Source organism: Geospiza fortis, unplaced genomic scaffold, assembly GCF_000277835.1.
Source record: "Geospiza fortis unplaced genomic scaffold, GeoFor_1.0 scaffold112, whole genome shotgun sequence".
Classification (NCBI taxonomy): domain Eukaryota; kingdom Metazoa; phylum Chordata; class Aves; order Passeriformes; family Thraupidae; genus Geospiza; species Geospiza fortis.
The window spans coordinates 5,660,008-5,685,150 of NW_005054298.1; the positions used below are offsets into that span (position 1 = coordinate 5,660,008).

At 38.1% G+C, this 25,143-nt stretch overlaps 1 protein-coding gene across 1 annotated transcript in view; it reads left to right on the top strand.

Moving 5' to 3' along the window:
- NCKAP5 (NCK associated protein 5) overlaps positions 1-25,143 on the top strand; it is a 378,197-nt gene that overhangs the window by 324,861 nt on the left and 28,193 nt on the right. The window contains exons 16-18 of the mRNA XM_031056009.1: positions 3,770-3,848; positions 22,023-22,337; positions 24,507-24,643. Coding sequence (XP_030911869.1) covers positions 3,770-3,848; positions 22,023-22,337; positions 24,507-24,643 — 531 coding nt within the window. The remainder of the gene's footprint in view (positions 1-3,769; positions 3,849-22,022; positions 22,338-24,506; positions 24,644-25,143) is intronic.

The window sequence follows — 25,143 nt, forward strand, 5'->3', positions numbered from 1 at the left end:
AGAGGTCATGAAGCCTAAAAAGTACACTGCTGATAAGTACACTGCTGATGTGGAAAAGGCAAATTATTTGACCACATTTGGGAATATTTGTCACTTAAGAGGGAAGGTTCAAAAGCAAAAACATACATTGGACATGCATCTCACTTTGTGCCATAAAAAACCTCCCTGTTAAGAGCCTGTAGTTAGTTTTATACTTCAGCAAGGTACGAACTGTACCTGATAATTTAATTTACTCAGAGAGAAGGAATGTTGTAACATAGAAGAAAAATGACCCTGTTTTCTGTTAGCTGCTGGAGTCTGGTTCTGGACTAACTTTACTGCACTGAGAAGTGTTCACACAGAGTCCAGGACTGTAACCTAAAGTCAGGCTGAAGGGGTGCCCTTCCTGGTGAAGCTTCTTTTAATTAACCTTAGAATTTAATGAGCAATGTCTTGCCTAGCAAGGACCTTCCCTGTGATGTTTTAAAGTCCAGCACAAGGAGAGCAGAAATGCTTTAACCCTACAGCATTCTTTCCTCATTCCTGAGATAGCTGCCTTTTCCATATTATTATTATTAACCATAACCACAATTTTAACAAACAGCCTGGAAACCTGTGCCAAGTATAATACTTGCTCTGAAGCTGAGGCTGTTCCTTTTGTTGCTCTGATAGAACTGAGGTACTGAAGTGCAGCACATACAACTGGGGGAATCTGAAATACAAATTCTCTGGGAACATTGCAAAAAATTTGGTAATGGGAAATGAAAAAACTCCTACCTTAGGGCTAATGTTGAGATGCTTGAGGTCAAGGCATTCCATACATAGTTTCAAGGCATTCCATACATAGTTTCAAATTCAGGCTTTTTTTTTTTTTTACTTTAATACAGACGTCTTTGCTGAGAACATCTGCAAGGTCACTTTTTTTAAAACTTACAGGGAACATATGCAAAATGAATGTGTTTGAAAACTTTCCTCCTGACTCCTCTGGTATCATCTCTTCTTTGAAAATGTAGATGTCTCCTGCATTATAAAACCACAAATTATAAGCATATCTAAGGCTGTCCTTGTAGTGTCACTGAAAGGAAAGAGAGAGAATGAAAGTCTGGAAATGTGCAATATGCAGGAAATTCAATCCAACTGATCTAGAACTTAGATAGCAGAGCAGAGCCCCTTATCAGAGCCACTCAGTTTAACTATGCCCCATTTAATATGGTCCTGACAGCTTTCTTCACTGTACAGAAGTACAAAACCTCTACACATTGCTGCTACAATTTCATTCTAACTTATTATTTTCTAATGCTGCAATAATTTGCTGTGCTTTTTGTCTGTCATTTTGTGAAGTCTTTCTAAATGCTGCAATAATAGTCTTTGAAGTATATCTTAAAGAAACACACTTCATTTTGTGAAGGAACTACAAAAATTGTTCTTAATGTACATAAATAATGGAGAAATGCTAATTATACTATTTAGTTTTTAAGGACATGCTAGTCATGGTGAAAAGGCATTACTTCTGCTACACCCTATGCTCTTTTGTTACAAAATATTTTTGTGTGGTTTCTGAAGATTAAGTTACATTTATATGTTTCATTTTTTTGAATTTCATATTGTGTTTGCTGTGGCACTTAATTCCTGAAAGAAATATCTAGTGCCAAGAGACTGATGACATTCAGAATAATGAGATTTTAAATGTGCTTACAGTTATTAATGCTAACTTATGAAAGAGATATACCTTAAGATTCCTCAGTATGTGGTATTTCATCTTGTCCTCCAAACTTCTAAAAGAAAAACAATGCAAAGTCTTTAAATTCAAAGTTCTTGAATCTTATTACTATCATTTCCAGTTATTCTTTGTTGTCTGCTTACTTTGAAGCAGATTGCAAAGGGCTGGGAGATAGCTGTGACTGAAAACAGGCACATCCAGTAGAATGGCCTGTTGTGCATTTTTTTTCCTCATAAAAAGACAAAATTAATGCTTTTGGAGAAAACAGCATCAATCTTTTTAAAAGCCCTAAACCAGGAAGAGTTCTTTTCTTTTCTGAACAATGCAAAGTGCACTCAGTCATACGGTTCAGAGCAGAAGCTACTGTATTTCCAAACTGCTTATCAGATATATACTGCTGCTTTAAATCCTGGCCAGAACAGTTTCTAACATTAATTTTCTTGCACAATCTTTTCCTTTAAAAGCTATTTAATTTTTGATGATTAAATCACTTTTCTTATGATGTGCCAGGTAAAGGCTTGAGGCACTATTACACCATAACATACGCACCAATTACCTCTGATTTCTGTTCATGCAAAGGATGTTATTGCTGGACTGCCACTGAATTTATGGAAAAAGCAGTGTTCCACCCATGGTGGCCTTGTGCATTCACCTTCAGAGGGATACACTTCCCGTTAGCGTTCATCAAAAAAGCACTTTGCTCTAAAGGCCAGCCAGCAGAAATACATAACACTTTAGCCTACACCAAGGATATTCCATGTTCTCCAGTGCTTTTTCGTGTCCTTGGCTGGAGCTTAAGGTGAGATACAATCATTTTTGTGCTGCACTGCTTCATTTCATCTTTGTGATTTTATTGCAGCCCTGTGCAATTTAGAACAGCCACGAGGCACCAAACCCAAGGCACCAGGAGTTTTGTGTGGCACTCTGTGTGCTCAGTCTGTGTGTTTGGGGAACACCCAGGGATCTATCCCGATATTGTGAAATGTCACAGCAGCACTTGGCCATGCACTGTGCAAATGTGAGAAACTCTTCCACCTGGAACTGGGGGCCAAATGAACACTCACCTCCTCATTTTCCATAGCCTGAAGAGAGGCATTTCATAAGAAAGAAAAGATGTAATCAAATCCCTGGGATTAAGAGATGATAAATGCACTTTTAAAAATCTGGAGAGCAAGTCTTTGGTGTCATACTTAGGCTGCTCACAAGAGGTCAACAGGGCTACTTGTGTAACCCAGCCAGCAGGATTTACACTGTGATCAAAGATATGTCATGCAAATGATGATAAATTCCAGTGGTTTAGATCACAAAATGTGCTCTTGTTATTGTAAGCACGCTATAAGCAGTTTAAAACAGCACAGAGTGATTAGCAAATAATTTAAGATCCCTGAGATATTGAAAGCAAATTTTTCTGTGGTGCTGCCTTTCGTCCTCTCATCACCCTGGAAGTATCTTTATTCCTGTTTGATTTATGGAGCATGGCAGAAAAATATGATATGTCCTTGAAACTGAATGGTGGCCACTGATGGCACGTGATGGAGGGAGGGGGATTTCACTGTGTGCTAGGGAGGGACTCAGATTATCTGTACACCTGGGAAATAGGAGTGCAAAATGACAGGGCAAGGATACATCTTGGAAAAAACCCATAATATCTGAGGGGTTTGAATTGCACAAACTTGAATACCACACACAGGCTCTTAGAGTGCACTGCGTTCTTAAATGAATTTTTTCTCTCTGTCTAGCTAATAAATGCTTTCAAACAGAGGTGGGAATAAAAATGACAAAGTTCAGTATTTGCAAACTGAACTAAGGAGATACCACACCATATATTAGGTTTTTATTTTGAAGAAGTGCATCTTCCAAGGGTATTTTTCATTGCTGCATATTGTGATTTTGAATGAAATTAAAGTTGTTATCGTCAGACATCATTCATAGACTAAGACAGGTTATATATTCCACAGCTGCCATGTAACTTTACTCTGATTTATTTCTGCAAAACATTCTGTAGTTGTCATGAAGCAACATAAACAGAGTCACAGATGTTCTTCACTTTTGTTGTTGCACTGTGTACAGGCTAAAGTAGTCACAGAAAACCTGCAAGAAGAAGAGGAGGACACCATGACAAGGACTACATGTCAGAGTCATGTGATAGGTACAGAATTATATTTTACACTGGATTGTATTGCTGTCACTTGCAAAAAAGACATGTTTATTCTCATTACTTTGGTTTTTTGCCCCCTTATGTCAGCTTTAGCCTTCATTTAGCTCCTAAATAGCCAGATTTCATTGAATGCATGAGATGAGTACACACCATTACAATTGTGGGTCAATGCAATGTTTGATTAGAGGGCCTTGGGTTATGAAAGATCATTTCAGCCTCCAAGAACAGGGGGTTACACACAATGGCTTAACATAAGGGCTTTTGTGCATGGCACTTTCAGTGGGAGTAATACTGACATACTGTAACTCTGTCATGTGGCCTTGAACTAGTAAAATTCAGAATAAAATGTAAATAGCAGAATAATTGCTGTGATAAACTAAACCACAAGGAACAGCAAACAGGTGTCTGTTCAAAACACTTTAAAGCTGTTATTGAAAATAAACTTGCCTTTGCTATGGAAGGGCAGCATCATCCACCCTGCCTCGTGACTGGCACATACTAATTTTTAATTTTACTACATGTAAAAATATCTAATAGGTAATGGAGGACAAAACAGAAATCTGAGGTTTGTATTAGAGCAGTGTGTCACCAATATAAAGAACTGACTGAACAAGGAAAATTCACCTTTGGCAAGTTCCCTTTGCAGATAGAGGCTGCAGTGAAAAAATTTCATTAAAAAGTTAAAATCTGATTCCATTTTTTCTTGCCAGAATCTCTTTCATTTCACTGGTACTGCCAAACCAGCAAGTCCAAGCAGAGGTATCATGTCAAAACACATTTCTTTTGGGGGCAGTAGGAAAATGTTTGCATGCTTCATTGACTTGTACAGCCCTTTCAGTCCCAAATTCAGACAGATAAACTCTGGCTGTGTTACCTGAAGGAAAGATCCCTAAACTCTTCCCTCTCTGAGAACTCAGCCATCACCTGGCTCCATGACAACAGCTGAATTGCAAGAACTTTGTACAGTGTAAGACTCTGAGGGCATTCTGTCAGTGGGTAGGCACGAGCAGAAATTCACAAACAGAAATTCATGCCTCTCATGGTGTACATAAAGGACTTCTTTTCTGGTACCAGAAATTGCCCAGCACAGAATACCTCACCTAAGATTGTTCAAAATTATTTTTCCTCATACTGAAATAATTCTTTTGCCTCTATACCAAAAATTCTCAAAGCTTTTACTTTGAACTATGTGAAATGTTTAAATTTTTTAATTTAGATTAAAAAAAAAACTAAAAAAAAAAACCAAAACAAAAAAGCAAAAAACAAAAAACCTATTTGCAGTATCCTTGTTGTTCATCAGTGTAATTGGTGATTGTGGCTGAGGCCTAGTTGCTATATTTTGATATTTTATTTGTCATTGTATCCTGTAATAGATAGTTCTGGGGGCTTTTGAGAGTATTAATATTTTGCTCCTCCCACAGGCACCAAATCCAAGTCTCTGACAGGACATAGTGGTTGTCAGATGCTTTTAAAATTTCTTTATAGAGGTTCTGGCATTTTTCTGATACAAAAGTTTTCATAGAAAGATACTGATTTTTTCCCCCTGCTGGAACTCTATGCAGCCACAGCTTCTCTCACTAACCTGTTCCATGGCCTCACCACCCTTATAAGTAAACAATTTCTTACTAATTCCTGAATCCACTCTCCATCAGCTTAAGGCCATTTCCCCAGAAAACAAAGTTTGCTGTGGGGTTTTTTGCTGTATTTTAATGCATTTATTCTACTGGGTTTTATGAAAACAGACTTAGAGCTGAATGTAGAGTAGAAAAGCTATCATTAAGCAGGGAAAATGTTCTTTATGCAGCAGGAAAAGCGTGTGTTTCTGTAGCTGTCACTAAAATTACTAAACTGACAGCAGTCCTGCCCGGTTAACCAATAAACAAGGTACCAATAACAGTGCTCCACGTAGGTGCAATGTGAGACAATTCTGGTTCAGCACGTTCTAACAGTGAGAGTATGAATGGAAAAAAGGGGTATGAATGGAAAAACTGTGTAAAATACCAGTTGCCAGGCTTTTAATTGTCAATTGCTGATCTAAACCAGTTGAAGTATTTTGCTGGCTCTTCAGATTTGCTCAGTTGAGGGAAAGCAACAATGCCCAGTTATATACAAATTCCCTCCTCATATACTTATATCTCAGGAACACATGATCATTTCCATATGAAGCAGTCTTTATATTGTGCTATGTTGTTCTTCAATATATTTTTAAACCGTTTTGAAAGTTTTTTAAAATGTGTTACACCCTGGGTGCCTTTGCTGTGGTGTCAGTGAGGAAGCAGAGATGCTGCCAGCGCTGCCACCCCCACAGACAGCAGACCTAAGGATCCCTGAGGATCCCTTTGAAGTCCAGTCATCCTCAGAGCTCTTCCCTCAAGCCCTTTGCAACAAAGTTGTGTTTTGAAAGAGGGATGAAGTGGAAAATACTGAAGTACCTAAGAGGAAAGGACATGATGAAAAGGTTGGCTTCCTCTTCATGTCATGGCAGACTCCCCAGCTCAGACAGGTACAGCAGGGTCTTCAAGTATTCCTAGAAATAAAATTCCTTTATTGAATGCACAGATGATGTGTCCAGCTCCTGACAGTATTGCTCCCATGTAAACATAAAAAAAAGGCACCTTCATTTTACAAAGAAAAAGAATTCTGTTTCCCCCAAGGGAGTAGAAGTGTCATTATTTGTCTTCAATTTCCCCATTGTCACAATGACCCAAAAACTTACAAGACAGTTACAGATGACACCTTTACATACAGAATGTAATAATTAGACATCTTGAGAGGAACAAAGCAATAAAAAGTTCAATATTTCATATTTCAACTACTGCTTCAAATTAGCAGCTTCTCCTGGAAAAGTGTGATTGTATTAATTAAAATGCATTCAGAATTTTCATTGATAAACAGCTTCAAGGGAAAAGTCAAAAATCCATGGCACAAGCAAACAAATGCTAATTACTGAAGAATTCATTCTTGCAGACAACTTCACATGGGAATAGTAGGGTATGCAGCAACAGTATTTCTGAGTATACACAAATTAACAGGCTGTTTTCTTTTTGGGAATGTATCTGTAATGAACAGGAAATTTAGTTGTAATTAATCATATCATTCTTCAGTGTTGGTATCAGCCTCTGCTGAGGCTGAAGGGAAAGACTGAATGTGCCATTTTCTCAGACAGCAGCAATTTGGTGATTTATCAAACCCCAGTTTGAAAGTTGCGTGATAATAATAATTTTTCTGGGTCCAGTTTCCATTTCTGTTACCCCAAATGGGTGAAATTTTGCTAGAAGAGCAAGTCAGCATGGAATAAGCTTTTTGCTAATGATATACTCAGGCTTCACACAAAACACAGCCTCAGCTTAAATAGGCTGATGAGAAATGTCTGAGAAAGTTTCAAGTCTGTTCTTAAATTTACACTCAGGTTTCAGTAAAAAGAAAGAGGGTTTCTTTTTTTGTCACAGATATTTCAATATGTGAATGTGTTTATTTACCATTGTGGGTTTCCAGCAGGCATTTCATCCTTAGCAACATAAGTGAATCAAACTCTTCTGATCTAAAGCACTGAAATTCAGTGGAAGCATGGGCAGTTCATCTGAAGGAGTTGTTTTATTGAACTGGAAAGCTTCTGGTTTCAAATGTTATATATAATATGTCACTGATTGAGCTAAAAGGCCAGATTCATTGTATAATAAAAGCCTGTTGAGTTTGGATATCAGGGGCAGCACTGCAAATAGATTTTTTCATCAAAATAACATCACTGGTAAGAGCAAAATAGATTTTAACAAGCTGAATAGACCTGAAGTTTCTTGTGGGTTCTCTAGAGAGAAAATACTTGATAAGAGGAGAATTGGTCATAGCAATCCAAAATCCATCTGGGGGTCTTTGGTACTGCCTGCTCCACTGGAAGCACAAGGCACTTCCTACAGAAGTTGTGTGGGGAGTTAAATCCCTGAGGCAGGCTGGGGTTGGAATCCACAGCAGAAAGATTCACAGGTCCTGGAAACAAATTATCTAACTGTGCATTGACCCTGATGTTTGTTTGGAGAATTGCAAGAGAAATTCACAGCTGGGCAAAGATTATGAAGATGAAATGTAGCCAGAATTCTTGAAACTTTGAAGAAGGACTTGGAACTAATATTTGTCAAATTTTCATTAGAGGTCCGGGTCAGTTGCTCTAAATGGATTCATCCAGCGTTAAATGGGAACCTTGATAATACAGAGCAAATGTCTTCAGAGGCTTAAAAGGGTTTTGAAAAGTCTCTGGCTAGGTAGAGGGTTGGGCTTCCACACTATTAAAGCAACATTAAAAGTGCACTGTAGGCTTTGGTGCTTTGTGCCAGAACAAAAACACACACTGAGGTCAAGGGATTCTTTTGTAGCTCTGCTGTAGCCCTGTGCTCAAATCCATTAAAGTTCTTGATAATCATCTGCCTCATGGCAGGTTTGATCATCATTTTTTCTGCTTTCCAAGAACAACCTTTCAGAAGGGTTTTGCAGTGTAATTTAAAGGCAATCTGGTCAGAAAAAGGAAGAAACTTTATTTTTTTGAGAAACTTTTTTGAGATTTGTCTTCTTTAGGGAGGATTTGGTAGAATTCCTTAGATGCTTCATGTTCCAGAGAGGAAATATACTGAGTATTTTATATGTTGCATTGTGTTTTAAAATCCCTTCATTTAAGCTTTACATGCAGCAAAGTGATCAAAGCCCATTTTCAGTAGAAACCAGGAAAGTCCTTCACAGCAAGTTTTATAGATAAGCTGCCAGCTCCTTGATAGCAATTTTACAGATATATTGATAGCAAAGAACATGTAACTTTGCAGATAGAGGTGGGTTTGACTTAAAATGAAATGTCAATGTTACAATTATTTGTATTGACATCAAATACTAAAGATGATAACCTTGGCTTTTGTATTCTGATATTGTTTTATTCAGCATCCAGTGGCATACTATGAAATTATATATATGATAATAAGAGAGCACACTCCATGAGCAGACTTTTCTATGACAAGGGCCTGCATTCTTTGAAGTGCTCCAGATAAATTTTTTCTCTTTTCTTCCTGGTCCTTATGTGTGTTTTTCCCACAAATAGATCCATTTTCTTTTCTCACCTTTCTCCTCATGTTTGTTCACCTGCATCATTTGAAATTTGTGGTCACTGCTTGTGTGGGCAAGCACAAATCCAGACTACCATTCAGAGCCTTTCTGTATCCATACCAATAACCATTTCTAACCAACAGATCCTTGCTCCAGTACCATCTGCCTTTTTTTTTCTCTTGGTTTCTTTCTGAAATCTAGATCTGATGAACACTGGAATTGAAGAATTATGTTTCACATTTCATTTCTGAATGTGCCATTTAATGTACATACTCTTAGTGCTTAGTTATATAAATTATCTAATGTCTTATTCCAAAGTTTGTTGAAAACAACAGCAGTCCCCCTGCTTGTAATAAGCTTGTACCAGGTTTCCAATGAGAGAAAAAAAAATACTGGACACCCTCCTCTGCCAAACCAGTCATTTGGTTTTGTCCACCATTATGCAAACTACTAAAACTGGGTGTTTTTACTGGGGTAATAAGTAAACATCTATTAAATTCATGTTTTCTCATTCTTGGGGAATTGAAATAGATGTGAAGGAAACAAGCCTGATTAATGTGGTAAATACATTAAATGTGACATGCATCATCCTAAAGCATGTCCATTAAGTCTGATGTATTTGAGCAAACCCATTTACATTAAGTAACCCTCAAAACCTGGAGACAGATTATGTGAGGTCTGTAATGGATTACTGAGATAAATGTAACAGTGAGAGAGGAGAGATGGTGAGCAACTTATTGTGTTATAGCCTGTGCATTCAGTAGAGAGAGGTGATCCACATCACTGTGGAGAGGCAAAGGGATAAGCCACAATTTGCTTAAATGCTCAGCAAATCGTTGGGTGCCTCCAGTGCATGTAATGAGGAACAATATTCAACTGATATGATGTCATCTCACCTCAAAAGAAATCCTCTCTTTCATGAAGTCTCAATGCCTGAGAAAACAATTTATCATTGTCAGAATCAATTCCTTTCATCAGGCCATTGACAGAAGTTAAGAATCATTTAGCAATCATAACTGATATAGCAGTTGATTCGTTCATTTACACATTTTCAGATAAAGGGAAATTGTTTGCTTTATCTTCCCCATCACCACTCAGCAAAGCTGTGGAATGCCTACAAGTCTCTACACATGAGCTTGTCTATAAAAGTCATTAAGCAAAACCAGTTATCACTGAATCCCTTTCCAGCCTGGGTCTGTTCCTATTTCACATCTGTGAAATGTTGCATTTTGATACAGGTTGTGATAATGTATTAGATTTTTCATGAACCCCCTATATGAGCAATGGTACAAGGTCACATGGATTTATTTGCACATCATTACAAAGCTGTTTTCCCAAGCCCTGAGTGCATGTGGAAGGTGAGAGGTTGGTGTTAGATCTGTAGGTGCTGGTTGTATTGCTTAGGAAGTGTGCTAGAGCCCTAAAATGGGAGTTCAGCATAGCAAGCAACTTAAAAATCTGCTCACTTGCCATATCTAACCAGCTTCCAGCTTGGCTGTTAATCCAAAGGGATAGGTTCCCAATTGCTACAACAATGATGAATTGATAAATAGTAAAATAAATTGCTTGCCTCTAGCAATGATGGGATCCAAACTTGTTCATTAAAAAAAAAAATCAAAACAAAAAAGGCTTAAACTCTAATGCCACAAGTGTCCTGAAGGATGGGAGAGACCATCACAATCTTATCTACCATGGTGTCACATTTGGAAGTGCATAAACAGAACTGAGATCATCTGGATAAGAAGCAGTTCCATTTGTATTTTGACTTACCAGAATATCTCAGTCAGTCTCTAAATTTATGCCATTTGCTGCCTCCATGTAATATCCCCAAAGCATTTACATTTCCATGCAATTGTCAAGCACTATTCTTCCCCTTTTGTACTCCAAAATCTTCATTTTCTGATCCCTCAACACCATTGAAATGACCTGTGGCTGTTGTTTTCTGAACCAGAGCAGCTGAAATGAGTCAGCACTAATGGGAAATCTGGTTTAATAACTAGTAGACATTGCAAGAACAACTGACTGTCCTGTGTTAGAAACATCCCCTTAGGTTGGAAGTCCTGCTCAGGGACCTCATCTCAAGTTTTTTAAATCTTCAAGGATATTGTTCTACATCTGTCCCTGACCAGTGTGCCATCTCTCTGGGAGACTTTGCAGAACATTCAGCAATCCCATGTTGCTGTGCTGCAATATTTGTGTTGCTGAAGGTGTGGTGTGGTCCTGCTGTTGAGTGGCCTTCCAGGGCAGCGTGCAGCACCTTAATTACCATTCCAGCTCTTGCTCATCACAAATACTCACCCTGGTGCATAAAGCTGACTAAATATCCTTTCCTCCTACTGAGTTGCTCTGCACATTCTCAGTGGAACTTTATTATAAATGCCTGCTTTTTTGTGTGTGGTTTTTTATGGGTGAGAAGGTGAACAAGCAGAGCAGACAGCTGAGAGAGGAGTGCCATTATGTGTGTTTGGAGCACTAGGAACAGGATGAATAGTGTCAGCTGTGCTGTGTTCTTGACCTGTTTGGCATTTGGACATTGCTGCAGGGGTTGATTTTGAAGTGATGGTCTGGAGGAGCCTCTGATAACAGAGTGAAACTTTCTGTGCATTTTTCTAGTTGATACTTGTATTTTCATGAAGATGATGGAGAACCTTGCCAATGTGAATAATAAGAAACTAACATCCATTAATGTCTTCTAATTTATGTCAGCTTACCTTCTTCAGAGTCTGGCAAAGACAAATCATTTCTTTGTACTTTAAAGATAGTACACATAGCATTTGTCTAATTGCCAATTCTTCTACAGCTCTGCTGCTGCCTACTGTCTAGCTTGTCTTCCCTCTGTGGAGAGAATTAATATTTTGGCTCAACACTTCCTTATTAGCCACAGTGATTTGCTGTTAATTTCCTTCTTTGTCATTACATCTACTCTCCCAGAAATACCAAATTTTATCACTAGAATGAGAAGTTTGTCTCTTTATGCATTATATATAGGATACAGTCTAATTATCATTCAAGATACTGAGAATCTGCTGGTCTCATTCAGGCTTAAAATGTCAATTAAACAGGATGGCCAGGTTCTGCCACTCTGAAGTTGGTGCTGCTGTCTTGATTTACAGTATTTTACAGTCTAGCCCAATCTATATTCATTTTTATCACTCCAGTCAGGACTGTGCCTGATTATCCTGCCTCTTACAGGACAGCACACACTGGTATTCTCTATAGCAGTGTGAGTCCTTCTGTTTGAAACTTTTTTACTTTACATGTTTTTTTGCTCCTGGCAAGGGCCACCTGTGGATGTGTGTATGAAACTTCAGTCATGCATTTCCCATTAATTCATGTAGCTGAAGTACAACTGAGCAAACTGAAAAGCATTTCTAGTGAGGATGTGTTATTTTAAACATGTTTCATCTGTGCTCACAGGGACTTTATGCTCCTTTTCTACAATGAAATCTAGTGTAACTTTTATGAAAAATACATTTTTACCTGAATTATCAGTTAAGTTTGAGCTGTATTGGCATCTGCCTTTCCAGATTCTCACTCTGAGGATAGGATGCCTATTGCTAATTTTTTTGCTGTTTTTAATTGAGTTTGAGCTTTGATTCATGTCTTCAGTCTGACACCTGAATTGTTGACATATGATTATGCAATTAGTCATAATTGGAGATCATAGAAAAACAGACTCTAAAAAAAATCACTCTAAGAGAGAAATAATACCTATACAGTTAGTGCATAGTTTTTAATACTAGATTAACTCAATTTTTCAGTGTTTGGACAGTTCACTGTTAGGAAAAGAAAAAGAAATCAATCAATATATTTACAGTGAATAATTTCTTTACTTCCTTTCTTTAACAAGCAGAGGTGCAGTATGTTGTTTCAAAGCTGTCATCCTAATGGTGTTTTGGTAGCACCACATAACATGGCATGCATTTTTTGCAAAAAAACAGAATTCCTGAAAAAAAATCTGAGTTCATTCTTCTGGCTTCAAATCATGATGGTTTCTTACCAGCTCCTGCTTGCCTGCAGTTAGTTCCACATTGATTCAGCTGGTTTGGAGGAACTTAGGTACCAGAATGGAAGGATTCTAGTGCACCTAAAAGTTACTTAAAGCTTTTTGCTCTCACTCTATTAATAATTTTTCATTAATTAACAAATAAAATCAGTTTTTTTCAGGTGTGCATGTATATTTTAAGTGATTGTTAGCAGTACCCTTAAGTAAAGCCATCTGCAGGGCAAAACTAAAAATAAATTATTTAAAGCTTCATTTAATATTCATGTGGCTTTAATTTCAGGTTTTTTTTGTACTAACAAACAAAAAGCAGTGATGTTACAGAATAAATATAGCAGGTTCACTAGTGCATTTGCAAAACCCAGAGCTTCCTATGCACTTAGAAACTGGTCCATGTTTACCAAAGACAGCATTTTTGCTTAAAGCACTATCCCTAGTCCTATCTGTTGGGAATAGAAAATCAAAGAAAATATCTCACTGTGAGTGAAACCAAACTCCAATTTATAAGAGAGTTGCTTAACAGCAAGTAAATCAGTGCTCCCATCCTGTTATCCTTAAATGCCTCCAGTCATCAGTGAGCAGCAGCCCTACATGGAACAGCCAAAAGCTCCCCTGGGCACTGTGTGCAGCCCATGTCTCTGAGATGCTGTGTGACCTCTTCACTTCTCTAACTGTGGTTTAATGCAGTTATTCTTAAAATAAACCAGCTGCCTCTAATAATACCAGCAAAACCCCAGTCTTAATGCTTCTTGTAAGTATTTTGCAGCTGGCTGTTAATTCCTGAACAAGCTCCAGAAAAGCTGAGTGGAGGTATCTGTGCTCAAGCATTATTCATGGCAGGCACTGCAGGTTGGAAATGCTCTGACTGCCAAACATCCACGTCCTTTATCCTCATGGCAGCACTCCAGGGATGGAGAAGTGGGATTAGCTCTGTGTTTTAATGTGAAGAACTGGGGCATAAAGTGAGAGAGATGAAGGCCTGTGGTGACCTGGGAAAGGCATGGCTGAGGCAGCCCTTAGCACCTGGGTAGATAACAAACCATCCTGTCTTGGGCTTTGCTGTTTACAGGCAGGATTTCTGAGAGCTGGGATGTGTCCTTCCTGTTAGAAGGGGAGCATCCACCCATACCTTGAATGAGCCATCCTCAGGAAGGTGTTCCTGACACTGTGCAATTGCTGGCTCCCAACCTTCACATTTCTGAGGGAAACAGAAGGCTCTGCTCAGTGAAAAAGCCTGGGAAAGCTCCATTCCTGCATGGCAGCAGACCTGTTGCTTACTGTGGATTCACACCTTGCCTGAGATGTGAGGACTTCTCCTTCTCCTGAGCTCTTACTCATCTGTAACTTTCTCAGAGATAGTTGCAAAGTTGTAAGGCTGACTGGCAGTGTAAAGCCAAAGGGGGATATACAACCAGAAAAGAGGAATAGCTCCACAAAGAATTTCTAGGCTGGCCCCATTGACAGCCAGGCTGCACCCAGTCTTCATTTAATTACACAGAGCTTCAAGCTGCTCTTCAAATGAATTATATGTCTCAATATATCTTTTCTAGTAGGATTAAAATAGTATCTATTCCTAATATCCTGTCTCCTGAGAACAGTGAGGAAACTTTTAGAAAGAAAATATAGCAGCATAATACAAGAGAGATAAGTCCAGATGCCATTGGCTGTGAGACTTCCCCAGCTGGAAAAGTGCACGTACACCTTTGTATGTAATAGACACTTAGAGATGTGGAGTAGAAAATTTAAAAAATTATCTAAGTTCCTTCTCCAGCTCATTTTGTCCTCTTTAACAACACTATTCCACATAGCTTGCCACCATTACATGCATGCAGGGACCAGACCTAAATGCCTGGAGGAAGATAGGAAGCATTTGTTAAAAAAAAAAAAGTCCATAGATAACTGCTAAATTGGAGTACAAGATCATTAGTATTCCCTAATAATTAAAGCTAATCTTGACTTACTAGTGGAAACGTATTTTAAGATGGGACTGGAATTAAAATGAGGCAGCAATTATCTGTTTCAACTCAGAAAATACACTTCAGATGCTATTGTGGTCATGGAAAACTGTGAAGACAGCTGACAATTTATGGGATAAATGACATATTGAAGTTTGTGGGTTTTGCAAAATAAAGCATGACTAGGAAGAAAATAGAAAAACCACTGAATAAGTTGGTAAAGGCTGTATTTATTTAGTTTATTGTTATTATAAATAGGCATAAATTGTAATCCCAGCTTCAAGTAGCCATGAATGAAGTTCCATTATTTGAAAATACACAGCACAGTCCTCCTCCTTCTTTAGTATATGTTGGAAATAATCCCATGGCTCCAGTGCAGTGCCCAGGGGAGTGCAGGGCTGTGAAAAGTTGGGTCTTTTCTAGTTTTACCTTGGATAGCCTTTGGGTTTTTTAATTTTGCACACTGATTGTACCTCAGATCTACATAGAAAACAATAATGCACTCATCTTTGATCAGCTGGATCAAATTATAGTGTAAACCCAGAAGGAATAATCTAGTTTAAATTGACATCGATTTGGCAGAAATGCATTTACTTTTTTTTGTGGTTGCTTTAGCATTGCAGATGAAGAGAAGGATGTGCAAATAAAGAGATCTGTTTTGCCATCTGTAGTTTAACTTCTTCCTGCCAATGCCACATGTAGCTTAAAGATGTTTATTAACTTTTGAAAGAATTTTGCAGGGACCTATCAACATTTGAAATATTCTTCTGAAAAGAAAAAAAAATAAAATCTATTAATTTTTAATTTGGCGTGTTTCAAAATGCTAGGAGAAGCTCTACTCCCTTTGTGTTCCAGAAGAAAGGCAGTAGATGTTATCTGGTTCCCCATGACAGCTTAGTGGAAACTCTTGAACGCTCTAATGCAAAGAAAGGTGATTTGTGAGAATTTGTTTATTCTGCTACTGATGGGAACTATGTCCTTCCATTTTTAATGTCCTGGATACTCCTTGAAGAAGGCTTATTCAGTGTTATTTACCTCTCAAAACCTGTCAAGGCTTGAGTCTGTACTTCTGAAAACAGCTTGCTGGAAATTTCCCAGTGAAACTGTTCTTGATACAGAGCTATTTTTGACTGATTTTTTTTTTCCTGAAAATGCCTGCTTTCTGTGGAGAATTCTGGTGGATACTTAAAGATTTCAGCTGAAATTTCTGTCAATCATGTACAGTTTTGTAGGCCAAAACTTGAAAATTTATGTGAGGAATATCTCAAACCAGCTGTAGTGGTGAACACAGGGGAGGATTCCACATTTTTCATGAGGTGGGATGCTTCTTTTAAAGAAAATATGTCCCTGTGCTACTAGTATTATGCCTAGAAAGCCTGATGCAAGCAGAACTACCTGTGATCTTTCTGACATAAAATACATTTGTCCTCTTTGTTGCTGTTTATTTTTAATGTTAAGATAGATTGGCCATCGAAGTTAAGTAACATAAAGCCTTCTGTAACTTTGCCACCTCTAAATAGAAACTGTTTATGTGTCATTTGAAGTAGAAATAGGGTCTGTTTGCAGTAATTGCATCTGGTAGCCATCAGTGTGTTTCATGGTGGGGAATGGCTGAGGTTATTCTGGAATTCTCAGTCCCCTCAGCAGCGCTAAGAGGCAGCTGCCTTCTGTCCCTCGTGGCACAAGTGGGCAGAGAGGCAGAACTGCAGTTACAGCACACCAGGACCTGTAACTATTTCCTCTCCAACCTGGAAGTCCTTTCCTCTGTGCCACCATCCAGGAGTGCCTCCTCTCATTATGTAATTCAAAGTGGGTGAATTGCCTGACCATTTTGAGTGATATTTATGCACAAATACCTGTTCAATAGGATGCTGACTGATGCCTTACTTTAGCTTTGTGAGTAAAACTTGGCATCTTGTGGTTTCTGCAAAGATTTTTATGGATTATTCAAGAATCATAGAAAAACTCACATATTGTTTTAAATAGGTGGTCAAAATAGCCATGAGTTATTTTACAGAATTCTCAGCAGTGTAACAGTCCCTGTGTAAAGCAGGGCTTGTATGTGATTTGTGAATAGACTGAGCATCTGTGAAACTCATTTAGGATGCAACATAAAAAGACTTTATTAGAATGTGAATCTTTACTTTACCTGAGGAGACATTACGAAACACTCCCCAGTTATTCAGTTAAAGGTTTGTTTGCAGTAACATGTGGCATTATGTCCCCCTTAGCAAAAGCATGTTTTCACATTATTGAAGAAAAGTATAATCAGAAGCTTTGTTTAAAAGATATGTCACCATCTTATGTCTTCTTTATGAAATTCATAAAACCTCTTCATTATGTGCTAGGACTCAACCATAGGTTCAACATTAGAAAGACTAACACATCCCTGATCTAAAAGTGGGATGGATTTTGCTTGTTTTAATACACTATTTTGCAACCATCAGTGTAGAACTTAATCAGGGCTGGACCCACATTTCTTATGTTGTGCTGGAAGCAATTCCCTTCACAGGAGATGTTCTATGCTTCCTTCTATTTTTTCCCCCCACACTGGTTTTCCTTTCACATGCATTGTATGAAAAGAGGAGCAGAGGAGGGTGCTGTGAAACAGCAGAAAGCAGCATGGTGCCAGCTCAGAGGGAGAGCTCTTCTCACCCTCACAGTGACCCAGAGCACTTCTGAGGGAACACAAAGCAGGGTCAGCACTCAGCTTCCCTGGGTATTCCCTTCCAGTCTCCAATGAATGGTACCAAGGATGCTTTCTGAGATGGAGATGATGTGTTTCTGATATCTTTTTGGCAAGTGTTTCGGAAGAAATAAAAAAAAAGCGTTGAAGAATAATTAGGTTTAATGATTTGTTGCTGGTATTTAAGATGCATTTTTAAATTATCTACGCTCAGGAGAATGCCCTAAAATACTTCAATTAATTCTAAGCTGTCAGTTCTTATCAGTGGGGTATGTTTACTTCTAACTCTTTAATTTTTGCATTTCAGAGGAAAATGTAAAAAAAAAACCCTACAGAATGAGCTGCTAGAGTTCTTTTCCCCTGTGCTGAACTGGTTTTTAGAATTCCTGCTACCTGCCAGCCTGAGTGTATGTCCCTTTCCTGCTCTCCTCTTGTGCAGACCCTCAGAGCAGTGCAGAGTTTCCACAGATCCTTTTTATTCCATCTCTAATTTGGGTGCTGACTCTGTGTTGAAGAGACCTTGGTGACCTACTGACACCAGAAAATGCTGATGAAGCACCAGTGATGATGCAATATTGCAAAGCATTGTCCAGCTGCACAAATTACAGTGGTGTCCAGCTGACGGAGCACATGAACTGCAGGATTGTCTTGTGCGTGAAAATATTAAATTTGAAAATTATTGAGAAGCAGTTCAGAAAAATTTCAAAAAACTTTCTATGCAATAACTCATTCTTTTTCCTGTGGTTAAGAGGCTTCTTAACATTAAAGGTCTTCCTCAAATTTTCCACTGAGCTCTTACAATACCCTGTCATCAAGAGGTCCGCATGCAGTCAGGAGTTTCTTGACCTCCAGGAAATAGAAATTCTTCCTCGTTTCTGTTTTCAGTTTGAAATTTCTCCTCTACAGTAGGACTTCCAGGGACTTTGTTTTAGGTCCAGACTCAAATCCCCATGATGAGAGGGAGGGGAAGGGTTATTTCAGGCTTTTGGTTCTAGTCTGATTATTCAGAGAAATGGCTGATGATGAGTCTATCCACTATAAACCCAATGTAGATGTCCACTATAAAATCAATACCATTCTGTGAGCTTCTTTCTTCCCTGGCAAAGAAAGAGGAAGAAAAAAAAAATCAGAAACAGGCAAGGAATTTGGCTGGTATGCCAGGAAGAATTCTCAAGCAAAAGTAATTAAGCTCATATATAACTCTTTCCAGACTTTAATGTTTCATGGAGTCATTTTTCATCTACTGAGTGGTACTGTCACAGCACCAGAGATTTAACTTTTACATATTTTCATTATGTAGTCTTGTGCAGCTCTTGCTGATAACAGTAATTTGAAGTGTCAGTGCAGCTGATGAAATCAGATGGGCCATGAAGCTGTTTGAAAGCTGTCACTGGGATGTATAAAGTACTTTTTATTTTGCATTTGCTTCACAAATTTTTTTTTGAAACATAAGCTAATGTATATCTGTTCTTTCAGTAATGCAAATTGTTCTGAAAGATACTTTTTCATTTTTATTATGTAGATTTAGGGGTGAATTAGTTACTTTCAGTAATGAAAAATAAAAATCCGCAAAGAATTTTGTGGTTTCCTCTGGATTTAGGACTAGATTTTTGAGGATTGTTCAACATAGCTGAGTCACAGAATTTTCCAAAAAACTGGCTCTAAGTGTCGCAATGGGAGCTGCTAAGCATTGAGCACTTTGAAAACCAGACCCTTTTGTGGTTTTTCAGAACTAAAAATTGAGCTCTGTGAGCTGCTTTAAAAATCTGTTTTCCACCTGGTATATTTCCTCTATCATGGATAAAGTCTCTATGAAGGAAGAATATAATTGATTAAAACTTTTTTCCCTTTTAATTAAATGTGATTCCACTGGTGTGCTCCTTCATCACTCTCCCAATTATTTTGGAAACAGCAGGAGACTGTATATTCTGGAAGTCTGGCTCTCAGTATTAATTTCTTTTGATTCTCTGCCATTGTTTTCATGGTCCATTCCTAGATGTACACAAGGTAGTAGTGGGCAAGAGAAATCCATATGTCATTTCAAGAAATGCTCTCAGAAGATAAAAGTTTCCATCTTCCAGTTCTCCTTATCATAGGCTGTAGCTTTGCTTTTTGATATACATTTTGATCTTATTTAATTTTCCTGTAACAATTCAGAGGTAATGGCTTTTTCCTTCCTTAGAGAATGGTAAGAAAGGAAACAACACTGAAAGATCCTTTAGAATCCCTGTGGAAATGGGTTCCAAATCAGGTCTCACATTGATCATACATACAGGAGAGGGGAGACTCCTCAGACGTCTGTTTCTTTGATGTTTTCAGTTTACTCCGTGTCTCTCTGCCTCTCCAACACAACCAGGGTTGCTCAGATGTCTCTTGGTTGAGAGGCAGATAACAGAAATCCTTTTTTATTCCATATTTCCCTTTATTTAATAACTCTCTCACCAGCAGTCCTTAGTTGAAGAATTGCCTGTCCATGAGCTAACATGCTGTGTCTGCTTGATTATATTCAGAAAAATGGCAAGGGCAGCACCTGGCATTTTAAATTGCTTTTCCACACTCCCACTTCTATCTAGGTATTTTGCTATTCAAAAACAAACAAACAAACAAACAAGTTAGAGGAAGTATAGCTGAGATCAGAGGGTTCAGTAGATGGGATACTTTTTTGATGCAGCAGAACCAAATATAATCCTTTTTTTTTCTTCGTGCTACCTGAAAAACCTTCAGCAACTTCAAAAATCATTATGACATATTAGCTCAAAAATGTGACAGAAAATGCAGGTGCTTGTCAGGCATGGCTTCCACAACTTACCTCCTTTGGAGAGAAATTATTGGCATGCAGTAATTGTGTGAGAGAAATCAGAGTCACTTACTGCCCTTTTAAAAGACAGTGCACAGAGAATTTGCCACTGCAGCTCAGCCAGGCCCTGTAAGGTTCAGGTTCTCTGTAGGACTTTCAGTCCTTCTTTGATCCTGAGTGATGAGGATAAGGCAAAGAGGACCACATAAATATAGGCTGCTTCTCCTTTCTCAAGAACCATGAAATAGAAATACATATTTAATTTATCTGTAAGTAGTTTCTTCCTTGATATCAAGAAAGGCCCATTGAGATGAAGATATTTAACAAGAATGACTGTGGTAATGTTCTTAGTTCAAAAACAAATAGGCAAAAGCCACAGGGGAGAAATATTTCCAAATTTTTGAGAGTATTAGAAACCTTCCAGAGGAAAAACTAATGAAAATAACTTGAGAGAGCACTGCCAACTACAACAGACTTAAATAACAATTGGACATACCATAAAAAAAATGTCAATACTCAGAAACATGTAGAAGAGAGATGGAGAAGATATATTGAGCCATGTTCTGCATCTCTTGCTAGAGTACAATTGTTCAGTGCAGTATATCTTTAGTCTAGTGTAGCCTTAAATTGTTCAAAGCAAATTCCTCTGCTTCCTTTGGGATTGTCTGCCACAGACTTAAGATCTTGCTGTCAAGGGATGTTTCCAGACATTTAACCTAAATTATGCTCATTTTCCAACCATTGGGGCTGAAGTTCTCTCCTTGGTGTTTATAGCTCTCAGAAGGACCTTGCCATCACAGGCTCTTCAACATTGTTTGCCCCTTTTAGGAACAAAAGGGAATTCTCTGGAAACTGATACAGAATGAGAGGGCAGGGGGGTTGCCTGCACATGCTGGTTGCTCAAATAGCAGTGAGCACACACTGTTCCTGTTCCATGGTTTGTACAGCATCTTTCCAATAGGATGAATAAACTGGAGGGCTGTGTGGGACCACAGTGCTCCAAAAAAAAAGTATTAAAGGTGCCTGGCATTGTGGACACTTACCCAAACTGGCATGTGCAGGACCAGTGTGACAAGGTAAACAAAGGCAGGGCTGCTGCTGTCCAAGGTTTTCAGGATGCTCTGAGAGATGGGTATCTCTAAGAAATTCTGTAAATCTTAATTTTGTGTAAGAATAGGTGATACATTTTGGTTAAAACCTTATTGTGTGAGAAACAATGAGCAAAACACATGGGTGGAGAGGCCAAACCTTTGTGGAGTGTGGGTTTATGCTGGAAGGAATATATTGCACTACTCCATCCCTCACACTGGTACTCTCCAGACATTCTGTGAGATTCCAAACTAAATAATTTTAAAATTTCATCTGTAATTGCTTTCCAGGACCTGCCCCACTTATCCATTGTCACAGTGCTGCTCCAAAGCAGGCCACTGTCAATGTTGTGGCACTTGTTTAATTTCATGCAACTCAACAGGGATTTCCTTGTATTCAGTTACACAAAGTGTCCAACTGACAGGTAACAGCACACTCACAAAGTGCAAAATGTTTCCCTTCCCTTGAAGAGGCCCTTTTTTCCCCCTAGATCCTTTCCCTGCCTTTAAATACCTTTAGCTGCATCCCATCACACCAATTTCCTGTGCCTTAGAGTCTTGCTGCCAGATGAGGACGCTGGACAGCGGGATTGGAACCTTCCCCCTGCCTGACTCGGGGAACCGATCGACGGGGAGACACATTTCTAAGCAAGAGTCACCCTTGGAAACGGGAATCTTTGCAGCACCTGAGCAAGTTCCTCTTTCAGCTCCTTCAGTAAAAGCCAAAACTCTTGAGAGAGAAGTGCCTTCAGCAGCTAAGAGCCAGGAGTCTGTGGAAAGTGTAATTAGTCACTCAACATCTGATCCGGCCATGACTGCCAAAGGGATACGACCTTTTCAAAGTCGCCTTCCCAAACCAGCTTCCTCAGGTAAAATGTCAATTACACTGAAAATCACATTATTTCTGCCTTGGCCTCTGTTTTGATTAGCAGAAATCCTGTAATAATGGCAATTGATAACAGAAATGTTAAATGTGGAGCAGAAGATACTCTCTTTATGAATGCGTAAGGTTAACAAGTTTGTGACCTGAGCTATATGGAAATTTTGTTATACAAAATGCTTATCTGAGAAAGAAAAATTAGTTTAGTACTTAAAGCCTTTTCTCAAGAAACAGTACTTGAAGAAAAAAGGCCATATGACAGCCTTGGAAGTTGACTTGAAAAAGAATATGGATGTTCAGCAATATTCAGGATCACACTGTACAAAGTACAAAGCACAACCATGTTGTGACATAGAAAAGATAAATTCATAAAGACTTGCTTTTGATACTGGATTTGAGCTAAAGACTCATTTGGCCTCAATGCATAAATTCTCTTCCACTGAATATATGGCCTTGACCTCAAACAAGGCTTTCATTACTTTACTACCTCATGCAAACACATTTCTGTATATGAACATAAAGTACCTGACTCTCACTTATGAGCTATGTGTGTGTTTAAGCTGTAAAACAAGAGCTGACAAAGGTGTAAAAGGACTGGCAACTCATCAAAGCTCCAGAAAATAACTTTGTGTTAGTAAATAGTTCCATTGAAGTCTGTGCATTTGTTATAAACAAACATTGACTATTTATATAAGTTTTTGGAAAGCTCTGGAGTTATTAATATATATGTTAATAGCATTAAAAATCATGTAGCATTAACAATAGGGAAATTTTCATAGTCAGTACAACAGATACAGCAGAAAGCACAGTAAAAGTGATTTGTTTAATGCAGAAGGGTATTGTTTTATCTTGACCAAATGCAATGTCACTCATTTATTTGGGTTATGATGATTAGCACTTTGTCCAGTTATTGCTCCTGTAGAAGTTGTGAGTATTTCACTTGTATAAATCTGTATCCTTCTATAAGAAAGATTCTGTGTAATTAGCATGTAAAGTTAAATATCAAGTTTGAGCTTATTTTAAGGCCATCAGATATATGTTCTCCTAATGAGCTGACATATATTGAACCTAGGAGGAGAGAAGCCTCTCTTATATGTCCATAGGATGCATAACAGAAGGTTTCTAATTAAACATCTTAGAATTCAGTTGATTTAGCAATGTTCCCAGTGCAGTATTGTAGTGGTATAATAGGCTGCAAACACACATTGCATGCTTTATTGCAGACTCCCTTGCTTGTTTCAAATCAAAGCTAAATAAAAGATATTTTAATACTTATTACTTTTAAAATAAGTGTACTGTTAATTAATGGTCCAGCTAAGAAGGATTCAGAAGAGAAATCTTAGTTATAGATTACGTGCTGCATGCTTGAATGGCCACATGTGTGACCTCAATTCAGCAGTGTGTTATAGAGTAGAGCCCATGATTAAACACTGTCATTATAACAAATTGAACAGAAACTGCAAGCATTGAATTGCTTCATAAGAAGTCAGTAGCAGTAAGATTGTTCTGATCTTAATGCTAATATTCACTGCACCAACCTTGTAAGGTTTGTATCTTAATTAAATTGTCATGAAGAGATGTTACAAAAAAGTAGTATACATCAGATGATGGGGTCAGCTCATTCTTTACCTAGACTATCTTCATTCAATTCTTCTCTCCCTCACTTTCTCATCCAAATTACAATTATCACTTTATTTCATATGCACCATATATCTTCTTTGATGTTTCGATTTTGCATAGTGCAAATATAGCAAACAAAAAAGCTGGCTTTCTGCTAGAAAGGTACTTCCAATTATATTTATATTAAAAGATTGTTCTCTAAGAACATGAAATAGCAGAGGAGATCCTACAATGCCTAGAAGTAGTTACTGAATGTTGTTTTGTTGTTGAAAGGGTATATATTTTATACCTAATGAAGGGATTTAAATTCATGGCTTCCTCTTCTCTTTTTGACTGGAAGAGGATTTGGATGAAATTCTGCTACTTTAGTTAGAACTATTCCAGCAAGTTAGTAAGTTCTTCCTTTGAGTAGTAAAATATTATTGGACATAATGAAAGTATCACAATTTGCCCCCAGCTTTTACTGAATTATAATTGACACACTATCATGAAGATGCTGATGAGACCTAGGATTTAAATAATGTCTCCCTTAATTCAGGAATAATTAACCTTGCAAAGCAAAGTGAACAAGAAGCAAGTTCTGTGACCTCTGCCTCATTAGACCACGCCGAAGAGACTGTAGAAAATAGAGAAGTTCTTCCAGAGTGGGGCCCCAAGAAAACTACTAAACCAAAGGTATAAAATAAGTAGTGGCACCTCTTAAATGAGATGGGAAGTGTGGCCAATGTTGAGTATCGGTGTTTTAATGGCCAGTGTTTTAATGTGGTGAAGAGTAACTAACAATCTAACAGCTGCATTTACTTCCTTACCCTTCATTCACTCTCTCATTATTTATCAATAATAATAAAGCACCTAAAGGTTCTTTGTCTTCCTGGTTATAAACATGTTCTAATTAAAATCCTCTCAGGCACTTTTAGAAAAGGAAATGGAGACATTTTACCTCATTCTTCTCTTCTAGAGAGTTGATCTTGTTTGTTGCTTTTCATGAGATTGGGATTGTTTTTTTTCCCCAGGACTAGGTTTCCTTGTCTATAAGGCTGTGTAGTATGAGAGTTTGGGAGGTGCTATGGAAGTATTGTGAACAGGAAAATACTCTAGAGTGTGTTCCCAACATGTATGCACTCTAACATGTTTCTGTGCGGTTTTGGGACTACAGCTGACTTACAATCTCTAAT